This window comes from Oncorhynchus gorbuscha, unplaced genomic scaffold (genome assembly GCF_021184085.1).
Source record: "Oncorhynchus gorbuscha isolate QuinsamMale2020 ecotype Even-year unplaced genomic scaffold, OgorEven_v1.0 Un_scaffold_2447, whole genome shotgun sequence".
In the NCBI taxonomy this organism is placed as follows: domain Eukaryota; kingdom Metazoa; phylum Chordata; class Actinopteri; order Salmoniformes; family Salmonidae; genus Oncorhynchus; species Oncorhynchus gorbuscha.
Window position 1 is genome coordinate 1 of NW_025746956.1, and position 17,022 is coordinate 17,022.

General features: G+C 46.2%; 1 protein-coding gene across 1 annotated transcript; it reads left to right on the forward strand.

Moving 5' to 3' along the window:
- The first annotated feature begins 2,917 nt into the window (after positions 1-2,917).
- LOC124025781 (lipopolysaccharide-induced tumor necrosis factor-alpha factor homolog) lies at positions 2,918-9,108 on the forward strand. The gene is made up of 4 exons (XM_046339112.1): positions 2,918-3,048; positions 6,401-6,523; positions 7,057-7,252; positions 8,339-9,108. Exons 1-4 carry the CDS (start codon positions 3,006-3,008, stop codon positions 8,451-8,453), a joined length of 477 nt encoding a protein of 158 aa, XP_046195068.1. The 5' UTR covers positions 2,918-3,005; the 3' UTR covers positions 8,454-9,108.
- The last annotated feature ends 7,914 nt before the right edge of the window (positions 9,109-17,022 follow it).

The window sequence follows — 17,022 nt, forward strand, 5'->3', positions numbered from 1 at the left end:
TCCTGGTCTCAGAATTCCCTGCTTTGCAGAAGTCCTGGTCTCAGAATTCCCTGCTTTGCAGAAGTCCTGGTCTCAGAATTCCCTGCTTTGCAGAAGTCCTGGTCTCAGAATTCCCTGCTTTGCAGAAGTCCTGGTCTCAGCATTCCTGCTTTGCAGAAGTCCTGGTTTCAGTATTCCTGCTTTCCAGAAGTCCTGGTCTCAGAATTCCCTGCTTTGCAGAAGTCCTGGTCTCAGAATTCCCTGCTTTGCAGAAGTCCTGGTCTCAGAATTCCCTGCTTTGCAGAAGTCCTGGTCTCCCTGCTTTGCAGAAGTCCTGGTCTCAGAATTCCCTGCTTTGCAGAAGTCCTGGTCTCAGAATTCCCTGCTTTGCAGAAGTCCTGGTCTCAGAATTCCCTGCTTTGCAGAAGTCCTGGTCTCAGAATTCCTGCTTTGCAGAAGTCCTGGTCTCAGAATTCCCTGCTTGCAGAAGTCCTGGTCTCAGAATTCCCTGCTTTGCAGAAGTCCTGGTCTCAGAATTCCCTGCTTTGCAGAAGTCCTGGTCTCAGAATTCCCTGCTTTGCAGAAGTCCTGGTCTCAGAATTCCTGCTTTGCAGAAGTCCTGGTCTCAGAATTCCCTGCTTTGCAGAAGTCCTGGTCTCAGAATTCCCTGCTTTGCAGAAGTCCTGGTCTCAGAATTCCCTGCTTTGCAGAAGTCCTGGTCTCAGAATTCCCTGCTGGTTTCAGAAGTCCTGGTTTCAGAATTCCCTGCTTTGCAGAAGTCCTTTGGTCTGGTCAGAATTCCCTGCTTTGCAAAAGTCCTGGTTTCAGAATTCCCTGCTTTGCAGAAGAATTCCTGCAGGTTTCAGAATTCCCTGCTTTCCAGAAGTCCTGGTCTCAGAATTCCCTGCTTTGCAGAAGTCCTGGTCTCAGAATTCCCTGCTTTGCAGAAGTCCAGGATTGTAGATTCAGCAGCAACACAACACTGATCCAGTAGTGAGATGAGATTTGGTCGCTGTAGAATGAGATCATCTCACTATATAAATGTTCTTCTGTTTGTGGATTGGGGTCAGACACAGTGAGCTACAAACGTATTGGGGACAGTGAAATATTAGTTGTTGTTTTTGATGTCTATGAGGTTAAAGGTCAGAGAGCAGACTTTCATTTGAGGGTATATTTCCATCTGTATCAGGTGAACCGTTTAGAGATGACAGCCCTTTCTGTACATAATAGTCCCCTCAGTTTACGGGACCAAAAGTATTTGAACAAATTCCCTGTATTAAAATAGTCCAAGGTTTTGTATTTGTCCCCATATTCCCGTGGTCGTTTTGTAAATGTTTCTTCTTTGTGGAATTCAGGAAGTAGAGTAGATGTTGCCATAGTAACGGCTAATGGAAACCCCCCCAAAAATATAGCTCTCTAAATTCAAGTTTTGGGTACCAGTCTGTTTAGCCGTCATTCCACTTTATGCTGAACATCTGACATGGAGGACAAGGAGAGGAATGTTAAACAGACTGATACTGAGACTAGTGAAGCCCCGCCTATAACCTTTAGAGGACACAAAACGACACTCCCTGAATAACTACAGGACTGTGAGGTTTGTTCAGCTCATTCTTACCATAACTATTAGTCTGTGGAGTATGCTGAATGACAGGTTTCAGCTGTGGAGTGAATGTATGACTGTGTGTGTGTGTGTGTGTGTGTGTGTGTGTGTGTGTGTGTGTGTGTGTGTGTGTGTGTGTGTGTGTGTGTGTGTGTGTGTGTGTGTGTGTGTGTGTGTGTGTGTGTGTGTGTGTGTGTGTGTTCTGTACCTTGTGTTGTAACACCACCTAGTGGCTGAATGTGTTCTGGCATTGTATCATAATATAATAATATAATATATGCCATTTAGCAGACGCTTTTTATCCAAAGCGACTTACAGTGGCTGACATTCTAGAGCATTTACCCTGTCAGCGCCATGCTCTACCAACTGAGCTACAGAGGACCAGCCTGGGTTAGACTGGCATTGTATCAGCCTGGGTTGGACTGGCATTATATCAGCCTGGGTTGGACTGGCATTATATCAGCCTGGGTTGGACTGGCATTATATCAGCCTGGGTTGGACTGGCATTATATCAGCCTGGGTTGGACTGGCATTGTATCAGCCTGGGTTGGACTGGCATTGTATCAGCCTGGGTTGGACTGGCATTGTGTCAGCCTGGGTTGGACTGGCATTGTGTCAGCCTGGGTTGGACTGGCGTTATATCAGCCTGGGTTGGACTGGCATTATATCAGCCTGGGTTGGACTGGCATTATATCAGCCTGGGTTGGACTGGCATTGTTTTAACGTAGGCAGTGGCACACATTTTACAGGGGCTGACTTCATATCTAAGGCCTCACTTCAGTCCCACTTTTAAACCAATTACAACTGTGTCAAGGCTTATCGGTAGCCTACATAGAGGCTTCATAAGCGCTACATAAATGCTTCTCTAATCACCTATACGTGTATGTTATCCTCTATAAATGGTGTGTAAACATAGCGCTTTATGTCACATTGGGCAATTTAACCTGTAAATGGTTCATATGTCACCCTTTATACACCATGTATAGAGGTTCGCAAGCGCTTATAGATGATTTGTGAAATAATCGGGTTTTTGTAGAGCTTATGAAGCCTCTCACTCCAGACCTGACTGTAAAACACACCTGATTCAAGTCTTGTTTCGGAGATGATGATTGGTTGATTCAGTCCTGATGAGCCTGGCTCGCACTGATGTTACAGTGCTTATGGTAGACACACCTGGTGTGGCAGGGTACGCTAGTGGTTAGAGCATTGGACTAGTAACTGAAAGGTTGCAAGTTCAAACCCCCGAGCTGACAAGGTACAAATCTGTGGTTCTGCCCCTGAACAGGCAGTTAATCCACTGTTCCTAGGCCGTCATTGAAAATAAGCATTTGTTCTTAACTGACTTGCCTGGTTAAATAAAGGTACAAATAAATGGTAGACACACCTAACCTCTGACCCCTCTCACAGAAAGCCCAGGCAGAGGACAATGAGCGTAAATGGAAAGGAACCTCCACCCTACAACACACCAGGTACGTCAACATTCTGTTGTTCTCTGTGACATGACAACGTCAACATCCTGTTGTTCTCTGTGACATGACAACGTCAACATTCTGTTGTTCTCTGTGACATGACAACGTCAACATTCTGTTGTTCTCTGTGACATGACAACGTCAACATTCTGTTGTTCTCTGTGACATGACAACGTCAACATTCTGTTGTTCTCTGTGACATGACAACGTCAACATTCTGTTGTTCTCTGTGACATGACAACGTCAACATTCTGTTGTTCTCTGTGACATGACAACGTCAACATTCTGTTGTTCTCTGTGACATGACAACGTCAACATTCTGTTGTTCTCTGTGACATGACAACGTCAACATTCTGTTGTTCTCTGTGACATGACAACGTCAACATTCTGTTGTTCTCTGTGACATGACAACGTCAACATTCTGTTGTTCTCTGTGACATGACAACGTCAACATTCTGTTGTTCTCTGTGACATTCTTCTGTTGTTCTCTGTGACATGACAACGTCAACATTCTGTTGTTCTCTGTGACATGACAACGTCAACATTCTGTTGTTCTCTGTGACATGCGACAAGTTGTATTGTACTATTACATACTAGGCTGTAGCTATACTGTAGGTTATGTCCCAGGTTGTTACTGTACTGTACCTGAGTATCATATAGGTTACGTCCCAGGTTGTTACTGTACCTGTGTATCATATAGGTTATGTCCCAGGTTGTTACTGTACTGTACCTGAGTATCATATAGGTTATGTCCCAGGTTGTTACTGTACCTGTGTATCATATAGGTTATGTCCCAGGTTGTTACTGTACTGTACCTGAGTATCATATAGGTTATGTCCCAGGTTGTTACTGTACTGTACCTGTGTATCATATAGGTTATGTCCCAGGTTGTTACTGTACTGTACCTGAGTATCATATAGGTTATGTCCGAGGTTGTTACTGTACCTGTGTATCATATAGGTTATGTCCCAGGTTGTTACTGTACTGTACCTGAGTATCATATAGGTTACGTCCCAGGTTGTTACTGTACTGTACCTGAGTATCATATAGGTTATGTCCCAGGTTGTTACTGTACCTGAGTATCATATAGGTTATGTCCCAGGTTGTTACTGTACTGTACCTGAGTATCATATAGGTTATGTCCCAGGTTGTTACTGTACCTGTGTATCATATAGGTTACGTCCCAGGTTGTTACTGTACCTGTGTATCATATAGGTTATGTCCCAGGTTGTTACTGTACTGTACCTGTGTATCATATAGGTTATGTCCCAGGTTGTTACTGTACTGTACCTGAGTATCATATAGGTTACGTCCCAGGTTGTTACTGTACTGTACCTGTGTATCATATAGGTTATGTCCCAGGTTGTTACTGTACCTGTGTATCATATAGGTTACGTCCCAGGTTGTTACTGTACCTGTGTATCATATAGGTTATGTCCCAGGTTGTTACTGTACCTGTGTATCATATAGGTTATGTCCCAGGTTGTTACTGTACCTGTGTATCATATAGGTTACGTCCCAGGTTGTTACTGTACCTGTGTATCATATAGGTTACGTCCCAGGTTGTTACTGTACCTGTGTATCATATAGGTTATGTCCCAGGTTGTTACTGTACCTGTGTATCATATAGGTTACGTCCCAGGTTGTTACTGTACCTGTGTATCATATAGGTTACGTCCCAGGTTGTTACTATACTGTACCTGTGTATCATATAGGTTATGTCCCAGGTTGTTACTGTACCTGTGTATCATATAGGTTATGTCCCAGGTTGTTACTGTACCTGTGTATCATATAGGTTACGTCCCAGGTTGTTACCTGTGTAGGTTATGTCCCAGGTTGTTACTGTACCTGTGTATCATATAGGTTATGTCCCAGGTTGTTACTGTACTGTACCAGGTTGTTAGTATCATATAGGTTATGTCCCAGGTTGTCCCAGGTTGTGTTACTGTACCTGTGTATCATATAGGTTACGTCCCAGGTTGTTACTGTACCTGTGTATCATATAGGTTACGTCCCAGGTTGTTACTATACTGTACCTGTGTATCATATAGGTTATGTCCCAGGTTGTTACTGTACCTGTGTATCATATAGGTTATGTCCCAGGTTGTTACTGTACCTGTGTATCATATAGGTTACGTCCCAGGTTGTTACTGTACCTGTGTATCATATAGGTTATGTCCCAGGTTGTTACTGTACCTGTGTATCATATAGGTTATGTCCCAGGTTGTTACTGTACCTGTGTATCATATAGGTTACGTCCCAGGTTGTTACTGTACCTGTGTATCATATAGGTTACGTCCCAGGTTGTTACTATACTGTACCTGTGTATCATATAGGTTATGTCCCAGGTTGTTACTGTACCTGTGTATCATATAGGTTATGTCCCAGGTTGTTACTGTACCTGTGTATCATATAGGTTACGTCCCAGGTTGTTACTGTACCTGTGTATCATATAGGTTACGTCCCAGGTTGTTACTGTACCTGTGTATCATATAGGTTACGTCCCAGGTTGTTACTATACTGTACCTGTGTATCATATAGGTTATGTCCCAGGTTGTTACTGTACCTGTGTATCATATAGGTTACGTCCCAGGTTGTTACTATACTGTACCTGTGTATCATATAGGTTACGTCCCAGGTTGTTACTGTACCTGTGTATCATATAGGTTACGTCCCAGGTTGTTACTGTACCTGTGTATCATATAGGTTACGTCCCAGGTTGTTACTGTACCTGTGTATCATATAGGTTACGTCCCAGGTTGTTACTATACTGTACCTGTGTATCATATAGGTTATGTCCCAGGTTGTTACTGTACCTGTGTATCATATAGGTTATGTCCCAGGTTGTTACTGTACCTGTGTATCATATAGGTTACGTCCCAGGTTGTTACTGTACCTGTGTATCATATAGGTTATGTCCCAGGTTGTTACTGTACCTGTGTATCATATAGGTTATGTCCCAGGTTCTTACTGTACCTGTGTATCATATAGGTTACGTCCCAGGTTGTTACTGTACCTGTGTATCATATAGGTTACGTCCCAGGTTGTTACTATACTGTACCTGTGTATCATATAGGTTATGTCCCAGGTTGTTACTGTACCTGTGTATCATATAGGTTACGTCCCAGGTTGTTAATGTACCTGTGTATCAAAAGTGCCAGGTGTTACTTGCTATAGATTGTACTCAGTATATTTTACATATTGGAGCTATCTAATCAACTCTCTTTCTCTATCTCTCCATCAAACCCCCCGCAATTCTCTCCCTCATCTCACCCCTCCCCCCCTCCCTCCCTCCCTCCCTCCCTCCCTCCCTCCCTCCCTCCCTCCCTCCCTCCCTCCCTCTCTCTTCCAGTTGAAGGACAAGGTGATAGTGGGGTGAAGGTATATCATGTCCATACCCCCTTCAACCCTCCTTCCTCCACCATCCCCTCCAGTGACTACTCTGTGTTTCAGTCTCAGTCTCAGGGAAAGCCAGGTAAGCACTTCCTGTCCTAAGCCTCGTGTACACTGCCTAATTTTGCACGCCCAATTTTTCAGTTTTTGATTTGTTAAAAAAGTTTGAAATATCCAATAAATGTCGTTCCACTTCATGATTGTGTCCCACTTGTTGATTCTTCACAAAAAATACAATTTTATATCTTTATGTTTGAAGCCTGAAATGTGGCAAAAGGTCGCAAACTTCAAGGGGGCCGAATACTTTCGCAAGGCACTGTATACTGTCCGCAAGCACACAACACCAGAACTGCAGCAACACCAGCTAGCTCGTCTAGCGAGCTAAAATGAAATCTCATTTGGTCGAAGAATTGTTCTGACTTCAAAAGAAACTTGAACGCAATCATGACGTATTTATAACTGGTAAATTCCCAGGTTCCAAGGGAGATTATTTTGAAGGCAGCAGAAGTATCTCTCTACCCATTATACCATCTTTGTCTCCCCTGTTCCCCTCTATACCAGCAGTGTTGGAGCCAGACAAAATATAACTTGTCCTCTTCTCTCTCTCTTCCCTAGTGTACACCAGTGGAGGAGGTGGTATTGGAGGAGGTGGGGAAACTCCCACTCAGAAGTTTGTGAGTTATGACACAGAACTGGGCCGTTCAGAGGGCATGACCACCTGTACTTCCTGTCAACAACAGGTGATGACGAACGTGACCTATAAAGTCGGAGCCTACGCCTGGCTCATGTGCATCCTCTTCATCCTCTGTGGGTGAGTAAAGAAGGGGATGGGGGAGGTGGGAGGGATAGAGGGGAACAGAGGGACCCAGTGATCTTCATCCTCTGTGGGTGAGTGAAGAAGAGGACTGTGGGGGATAGAGGGGAACAGAGGACCCATAGTGGTCTTCATCCTCTGAGGGTGAGTGAAGAAGAGGAGGGTGGGGGGTGGGAGGATAGAGGGGAACAGAGGGACCCATAAAGTGGTCTTCATCCTCTGTGGGTGAGTGAAGAAGAGGAGGGTGGGGGGATAGAGGGGAACAGAGGGACCCATAAAGTGGTCTTCATCCTCTGTGGGTGAGTGAAGAAGAGGTGGGTTGGGGGATAGAGGGGAACAGAGGGACCCATAAAGTGGTCTTCATCCTCTGTGGGTGAGTGAAGAAGAGGAGGGTGGGGTGATAGAGGGGAACAGAGGGACCCATAAAGTGGTCTTCATCCTCTGTGGGTGAGTGAATAAGAGGAGGGTGGGGGGATAGAGGGGAACAGAGGGACCCATAAAGTGGTCTTCATCCTCTGTGGGTGAGTGAAGAAGAGGAGGGTTGGGGGATAGAGGGGAACAGAGGGACCCATAAAGTGTTCTTCATCCTCTGAAGGGGAGTAAAGAAGGGGAGGAGTTATCGAATGTGTTGATACTTTTGAGAGAATTGTCTAAAATCAACTGAACACCATGTCTCTCTCCCACCCTTCTCCCCATCCATCTCCCACCCCTCTCCCCCACCCCTTCCACTCTCCCCATCTCCTCCTATCCCCCTCTCTCCCCATCTCCTCCTATCCCCCCTCTCCCCATCTCCTCCCCCCCCTCCCCCCACCCCTTCCACTCTCCCCATCTCCTCCTATCCCCCTCTCTCCCCCACCCCTTCCACTCTCCCCATCTCCTCCTATCCCCCTCTCTCCCCCACCCCTTCCACTCTCCCCATCTCCTCCTATCCCCCCCTCTCTCCCCCACCCATTCCACTCTCCCCATCTCCTCCTATCCCCCTCTCTCCCCCACCCCTTCCACTCTCCCCATCTCCTCCTATCCCCCCTCTCTCCCCCACCCCTTCCACTCTCCCCATCTCCTCCTATCTCCCCTCTCTCCCAGGTTGGTAGTGGGCTGCTGTCTGATCCCGTTCTTCATGAAACACTTTAAGGATGCGTACCACTCCTGTCCTCGTTGCAACCGCATTATCCACGTGGACAAGCCACGCTGCTGCTGACCACCCTACCACCACCCACCACTAGGGGAGCTGTTGCTGACCGCCATACCACCACCCACCACTAGGGGAGCTGTTGCTGACCGCCATACCACCACCCACCGCTCTACCACCACCCACCACTAGGGGAGCTGCTGCTGACCACCCTACCACCACCCACCACTAGGGGAGCTGTTGCTGACCGCCATACCACCACCCACCGCCCTACCACCACCCACCGCCCTACCACCACCCACCGCCCTACCACTAGGAAAGCTGCTACTGACCACCATAACATCACCCACCACTAGGGGAGCTGTTGCTGACTGCCATACCACCACCCACCACTAGGAGAGCTGCTACTGACCACCATAACATCACCCACCACTAGGGGAGCTGTTGCTGACTGCCATACCACCACCCACCACTAGGGGAGCTGCTACTGACCGCCATACCACCACCCACCACTAGGGGAGCTGTTGCTGCCTGCCACACCACCACCCACCACTAGGGGAGCTGTTGCTGACTGCCATACCACCACCCACCACTAGGGGAGCTGTTGCTGATTGCCATACCACCACCCACCACTAGGAGAGCTGTTGCTGACCGCCTTAATACCACCCACCACTAGGAGAGCTGCTACTGACCGCCATACCACCACTAGGGAGCTGTTGCTGACTGCCATACCACCACCCACCACTAGGGAGCTGTTGTTGGCTGCCACACCATCGCCCACCACTAGGGGAGCTTCAGATAGAAATGTGTTGTGTAGAACAGACATGATTCCCTGGTAAATGTCTATCTATATTCCCTTGAGTAACCTTATACAGGACCTTCAGATAGAAATGTGTTGTGTAGAACAGACATGATTCCCTGGTAAATGTCTATCTATATTCCCTTGAGTAACCTTATACAGAACCTTGAGATAGAAATGTGTTGTGTAGAACAGACATGATTCCCTGGTAAATGTCTATCTATATTCCCTTGAGTAACCTTATACAGAACCTTGAGATAGAAATGTGTTGTGTAGAACAGACATGATTCCCTGGTAAATGTCTATCTATATTCCCTTGAGTAACCTTACTTGAGACACATTTCTATCTGAAGGTTCTGAGTAACCTTACACACATATGTCAGTTTGTCAACCCAGGGCCTTAATCACGGGAATATAGATAGTAATGTATACATTTACCAGGGAATCATGTCTGTTCTACACAACACATTTCTATCTATATTCCCTTGAATAAGGCCCTTGGTTGACCAACCGACAGACAACGAGCCCAATATTCAGATAATTATCATTATAGCTATGATTCCTACAAATCGGGCGTCCTTTAGTGCTCTCCCCAGGTCTTCCCCCCCCCCTTTCAGAAAGCTGTTATGTACATAAAGGACTGAACTGGGTGTTTTACCTTATTTTAGAATAAACCAAATATGATTTTATTGAGAAAACTCATTATTCTAACTGTCAACTACAATGACGTGCAACAACATCTCACAGCTGACCTGATGTTCTGTTATATTGTCTAACACCACACAGCTGACCTGATGTTCTGTTATATTGTCTAACACCACACAGCTGACCTGATGTTCTGTTATATTGTCTAACACCACACAGCTGACCTGTTCTGTTATATTGTCTAACATCACACAGCTGACCTGATGTTCTGTTATATTGTCTAACACCACACAGCTGACCTGATGTTCTGTTATATTGTCTAACATCACACAGCTGACCTGATGTTCTGTTATATTGTCTAACATCACACAGCTGACCTGTTCTGTTATATTGTCTAACATCACACAGCTGACCTGATGTTCTGTTATATTGTCTAACACCACACAGCTGACCTGATGTTCTGTTATATTGTCTAACACCACACAGCTGACCTGATGTTCTGTTATATTGTCTAACACCACACAGCTGACCTGATGTTCTGTTATATTGTCTAACATCACACAGCTGACCTGATGTTCTGTTATATTGTCTAACATCACACAGCTGACCTGATGTTCTGTTATATTGTCTAACATCACACAGCTGACCTGATGTCCTGTTATATTGTCTAACACCACCACACAGCTGACCTGATGTTCTGTTATTATTGTCTAACATCAAAATATATGACCTTTTGTTCTGGTTTATTGTTAACATTAGACACAGCTGACCTGATGTTCTGTTATATTGTCTAACACCCACAGCTGACCGTTTGTTCTGTTATATTGTTTAACAGGCACAGTCAGTTGACCTGATGTTCTGTTATATTTCTAACATCACACAGCTGACCTGATGTTCTGTTATATGTGTCAACACCACACAGATTTGACCTTGTCATGTTCGGGGATTATATTGTCTAACATCACACAGCTAACCACTGATGTTCTGTTATATTGTCTAACACCACACAGCTGACCTGATGTTCTGTTATATTGTCTAACCACACAGCTGACCTGATGTTCTGTTATATTGTCTAACACCACACAGCTGACCCTGATGTTCTGTTACTCTACACCACACAGCTGACCTGATGTTCTGTTATATTGTCTAACATCACACAGCTGACCCTGCCATGTTCTGTTATATTGTCTAAATCCACTAGGCTACCTGCCATGTTCTCCATACTCTAACATCACACAGGCTATCTGATGTCCTGTTATACTCTAAACCACCACACCCTGACGAGCCCCTAGTACTGTTAACCACTAGGCTATATGCCACCTAATAAAATATAACCACTTTTGGCTACCTGCAGCCTCTACACTCTAACACTAGGCTACCCTGAGCCCCTACACTCTAACTAGGACCCACTACACTCTAACCAAACCCTAAACACGTTTTTTATTTATTTAACCACTAGGCTAACTAGGCAAGTCACTCTAAGAACAAAGGCTTATTTTCTCCCAGCCTGACGACCTGGGAACCACTGGGTTAACTGAATGTTCAGGGGCAGAACCACAGATTTGTACCTTAACCACTCGGGGATTTTAACCTGCAACCACGGTCTCTGCCAGTCCAACACTCTAACCACTAGGCTACCTGCCTCCTCTACACTCTAACCACTAGGCTACCTGCCACCCTCCACTCTAACCACTAGGCTACCTGCCACCTCTACACTCTAACCACTAGGCTACCTGCAGCCTCTACACTCTAACCACTAGGCTACCCTGCCGCCTCTACACTCTAACCACTAGGCTACCCTGCCGCCTCTACACTCTAACCACTAGGCTACCTGCCACCTCTACACTCTAACCACTAGGCTACCTGCAGCCTCTACACTCTAACCACTAGGCTACCTGCCACCTCTACACTCTAACCACTAGGCTACCTGCCACCTCTACACTCTAACCACTAGGCTACCTGCAGCCTCTACACTCTAACCACTAGGCTACCTGCCGTCCCTACACTCTAACCACTAGGCTACCTGCCGCCTCTACACTCTAACCACTAGGCTACCTGCAGCCTCTACACTCTAACCACTAGGCTACCTGCCACCTCTACACTCTAACCACTAGGCTACCTGCCGCCCCTACACTCTAACCACTAGGCTACCTGCCACCTCTACACTCTAACCACTAGGCTACCTGCAGCCTCTACACTCTAACCACTAGGCTACCCTGCCGCCCCTACACTCTAACCACTAGGCTACCTGCAGCCTCTACACTCTAACCACTAGGCTACCTGCCGTCCCTACACTCTAACCACTAGGCTACCTGCCGCCTCTACACTCTAACCACTAGGCTACCTGCAGCCTCTACACTCTAACCACTAGGCTACCTGCCGTCCCTACACTCTAACCACTAGGCTACCTGCCGCCTCTACACTCTAACCACTAGGCTACCCTGCCGCCTCTACACTCTAACCACTAGGCTACCTGCAGCCTCTACACTCTAACCACTAGGCTACCTGCCGCCTCTACACTCTAACCACTAGGCTACCTGCTGCCTCTAACCACTAGGCTACCTGCAGCCTCTACACTCTAACCACTAGGCTACCTGCTGCCTCTAACCACTAGGCTACCTGCAGCCTCTACACTCTAACCACTAGGCTACCTGCCACCTCTACACTCTAACCACTAGGCTACCTGCCGCCCCTACACTCTAACCACTAGGCTACCTGCCACCTCTACACTCTAACCACTAGGCTACCTGCAGCCTCTACACTCTAACCACTAGGCTACCTGCCGCCCCTACAATCTAACCACTAGGCTACCTGGCAGCCTCTACACTCTAACCACTAGGCTACCTGCCGTCCCTACACTCTAACCACTAGGCTACCTGCCGCCTCTACACTCTAACCACTAGGCTACCTGCCGCCTCTACACTCTAACCACTAGGCTACCTGCCGTCCCTACACTCTAACCACTAGGCTACCTGCCGCCTCTACACTCTAACCACTAGGCTACCCTGCAGCCTCTACACTCTAACCACTAGGCTACCTGCCGCCTCTACACTCTAACCACTAGGCTACCTGCCGCCTCTACACTCTAACCACTAGGCTACCTGCCGCCTCTACACTCTAACCACTAGGCTACCTGCTGCCTCTAACCACTAGGCTACCTGCTGCCTCTAACCACTAGGCTACCTGCCGCCTCTAACCACTAGGCTACCTGCTGCCTCTAACCACTAGGCTACCTGCCGCTAAAGACAAAAAGGTTTATCACTTCCTGTGCCTTCAGAAAGTATAGACCGCTTGACTTAGTCCACATTTTGTTACGCTACAGCCCTATTCTTAACATTTATTAAATTGTCCCTCCCATATCAATCTACACACAAAACCCCATGATAACAACAAATACGGAAATATCACATTTCGATAAGTATTCAGACCCTTTACTCAGCACTTTGTTGAAGCACCTTTGGGAGCGATTACAGCCTCTAGTCTTCTTGGGTATGACGCTACAAGTTTGGCACACCTGTATTTGGGGAGTTTCTCCCATTCTTCCCTGCAGATCCTCTCAAGCTCCGTCAGGTTGAATGGGGAGCGTTGCTTCGCTGCACAGCTATTTTCAGGTCCCTCCAGAGATGTTCGATCGGGTTCAAGTCCATGCTCTGGCTGGGCCACTCAAGGACATTCAGAAAGACTTGTCCCGAAGCCACTCCTGCATTGTCTTAGCTGGGTTCTTAGGTTCGCTGTCCTGTTGGAAGGTGAACCTTCACCCCAGTCTGAGGTCCTGATCACTCTGGAGCAGGTTTTCATCATGGATCTCTGTGTACTTTTCTCCGTTCATCTTTCCCTCGATCCTGACTAGTCTCCCAATCTTTGCCGCTGAAAAACATCCCCTAAGCATGATGCTGCCACCTCCATGCTTCACCATAGGGATGGTGCCAGGTTTCCTCCAGACGTGATGCTTGGCATTTAAGCCAAAGAGTTCGATCTTGGTTTCATCAGACCAGAGAATCTTGGAGCTCTGTCATGAGTGACCATCGGATTCTTGGTCACCCCGATTGCTCAGTTTGGCCAGGCGGCCAGCTCTAGGAAGAGGCCACGGTGTTCTTGGGAACCTTCAATGTTGAAACAAATTTTTTTTGGTACCTTTCCCCAGATCTGTGCCTCGACACAATTCTGTCTCGGAGCTCTACAGACAATTCCTTCAACCTCATGGCTTGGTTTTTGCTCTGATATTCACTATCAACTGTGGGACCTTATATAGACAGGTGTGCACCTTTCCAAATCATGTCCAATCAATTTAATTTAGACTCCAAGTAGAGTCTAAATTCCAGGTAGACTCCAATCAAGTTAAGGAAACATCAAGGGTTATCAATGGAAACACGATGCCACTGAGCTCAATTTCGAGACCAGATGTTTCTGTTTTTAATACATTTGCAAACATTTAAAAAAAAAAAAAACTTTTTTCACTTTGTCATTATGGGGGTATTGTGATGTCATTATGGGGGTATTGTGATGTAATTATGGGGGTATTGTGATGTCATTATGGGGGTATTGTGATGTCATTATGGAGTATTGTGTGTAGATTGCTGAGGAAAAACTCATATTTAATCAATTATAGAATAAGGCTGTAAACGTAACAGTATGTGGAACTAGTCAAGGGGTCTGAATACACTGTACATCCACACCACAACGCCACTATATTTTCTTTAAACATAAATCGGTATATTTCTGGAAGTAGGCCAACAAGACAACGTGCTCGTCCTGGTGCTGTCCCTCTCAGCATTGTTTGAACATATACATCCAGTATATAGTGAGTGTACAAAACATTAAGAACAGCCTCAATTGGTTGGGTATATGGAGCGTAGTGTCAAAAGGGTTCCACAGGGATGCTGGCCCATGTTGACTCTACAAAGTGTCAATTTTTCGGGGCATTGGACTCTACAAGGTGTTGAAAGTGTTCCATAGGGATGGATTCTGGCCCATGTTGACTCCAATGCTTCCTACAGTTGTGTCCAGTTGGCTGGATGTCTTTTGGGTGGTGGACCATTCTTGATACACACAGGAAACTGTTGAGTGTGAAAAAAAAGAAGAAAAACAGCAGCTCTTGACACAAACTGGTGCACCTACTTACAATACCCCCGTTCAAACACATCTAATCTTTTGTCTTTTTCATTCACCCTCTGAATGGCAACACAGACACAATCCATGTCTCAGTCGTCTGTAGGATTAAAAATCCCCTCATCTTTAACCAGGTCTCCTCCCCTTCATCTTTCTCCTCCCCTTCATCTTTAACCAGGTCCCTCATCTTTAACCAGGTCTCCTCCCCTTCATCTACACAGATTGTAGCGACATCAATAAGGGATCAAAAGTATTTCACCTGGTCAGTCAACATCGTGGAAAACCTGGTTTTAACTAGACTCAGATGGGACTGGCAACGAGCAGCACATGGAGGTGTTCTTAATGTTCTGTCCGCTCTGTCTATATACCGGCTCCATATAAAACCTGGTTTTAACTCAACTCAGATGGGACTGGCAGCGAGCAGCACATGGAGGTGTTCTTAATGTTCTGTCCGCTCTGTCTATATACTGGCTCCATATAAAACCTGGTTTTAACTAGTCTCAGATGGGACTGGCAGTGAGCAGCACATGGAGGTGTTCTTAATGTTCTGTCCACTGGCTCCATATAAAACCTGGTTTTCACTCGACTCAGATGGGACTGGCAGTGAGCAGCACATGTTTTTATAGAAAATTTTATTCAACATACATTTTCCAGCAAAAAAAAAACAAAAAAAAGGCAATATACAGGAGTAGTTGTGGTACACTGCTGCTACAGGGACGAGCTTCAACTGGAAACACACCCAATCAAGGAGGAACAAGGGCGTTGATCAGGGCCCGTATCCACCAAGAGGCTCAGGATAGTAGAGCTGGTCTAGCAGCAGTTTGGCCTTTTAGATCGTAAAGGAATAAGCTTGTACGGACAGATCCTAGATCAGCATTCGTAAATCAAAGACTTTTTGTGGATAACGGGCCCTGATCTCATCATCTAGGGTGACAAAACTCCAGTAACTTTTTTCCCCCCAGAATTCCCTGGGTTTTCCCAGAAATCCCTGTTGGATGATTCCTCTGAATCAGAGGAGTATACGCAGGTAGTCTGGAATCCTCCAACTGGGATGTGTGGAAAACCTGGGAGTTTTTTTGGGGGGGGAAGTGACCATTTCTGAACCCTAATCCCACCGGTCAGTAGCGCAGCTCGTTATCTTAACCCTTAACATCACTATCAGAACCAACGGGTGCCGTTAGTTAAAACAAAAACAGGAGAAAACAGAACCAAAACAACAATCTAAAGAATCAAGGAATCCCCAAAAACAAAAACACCACAAGAAATATGAACACCTGAATCTTCTCAGTTTGTAGCCAACCAATAACATCGTTCTGTGTTTCTCATGTTTTTTTTTGTTGTGTTTTTTTAAATATATACACACAATTTCAAATCTCTTCACAGAGCCACCTATGATGGGCTTTTAGGGAGGGGGGGCCGGGGGCATTCCATCTGTGCTTAAGAAAAAAGGTCAGTGTGTTTGTTGTTCTAGTAATAATTATAGTAACACTGGTTCTGTGTATATATATGGTGAAACCAGAGGGCTCACTAATGGCCGAAGCTTCCTACTAAAGCAGCGCTACTCAGTCAAACTCCCCAAACACCAGAGGAGGTACAGCCCATCACAAACCCTCAGTCAAACTCCCCAGCACAAACCCTCAGTCAAACTCCCCAGCACAAACCCTCAGTCAAACTCCCCCTTCACAAACACCAGAGGTGGTACTCCCCATCACAGACAGTCAAACTCCCCAACACAAACACCAGAGGTGGTACAGCCCATCACAAACCCTCAGTCAAACTCCCCCTTCACAAACCCCAGAGGTGGTACAGCCCATCACAAACCCTCAGTCAAACTCCCCCTACACAAACACCAGAGGTGGTACAGCCCATCACAAACCCTCAGTCAAACTCCCCCTACACAAACCCCAGAGGTGGTACAGCCCAACCTAAACCCTCAGGGATGGAGAGAACATAACAGGGCAGGAAAAGAGGAGAGGAAGGACAACGTTAAAATCATAAGACCAAAGTTGCCATTTACCAGACCTGAGAAACGGCTTTGATATGGAGTGGCAACGTGCGAGATGAAAGTACAGACCACTTCTTCTC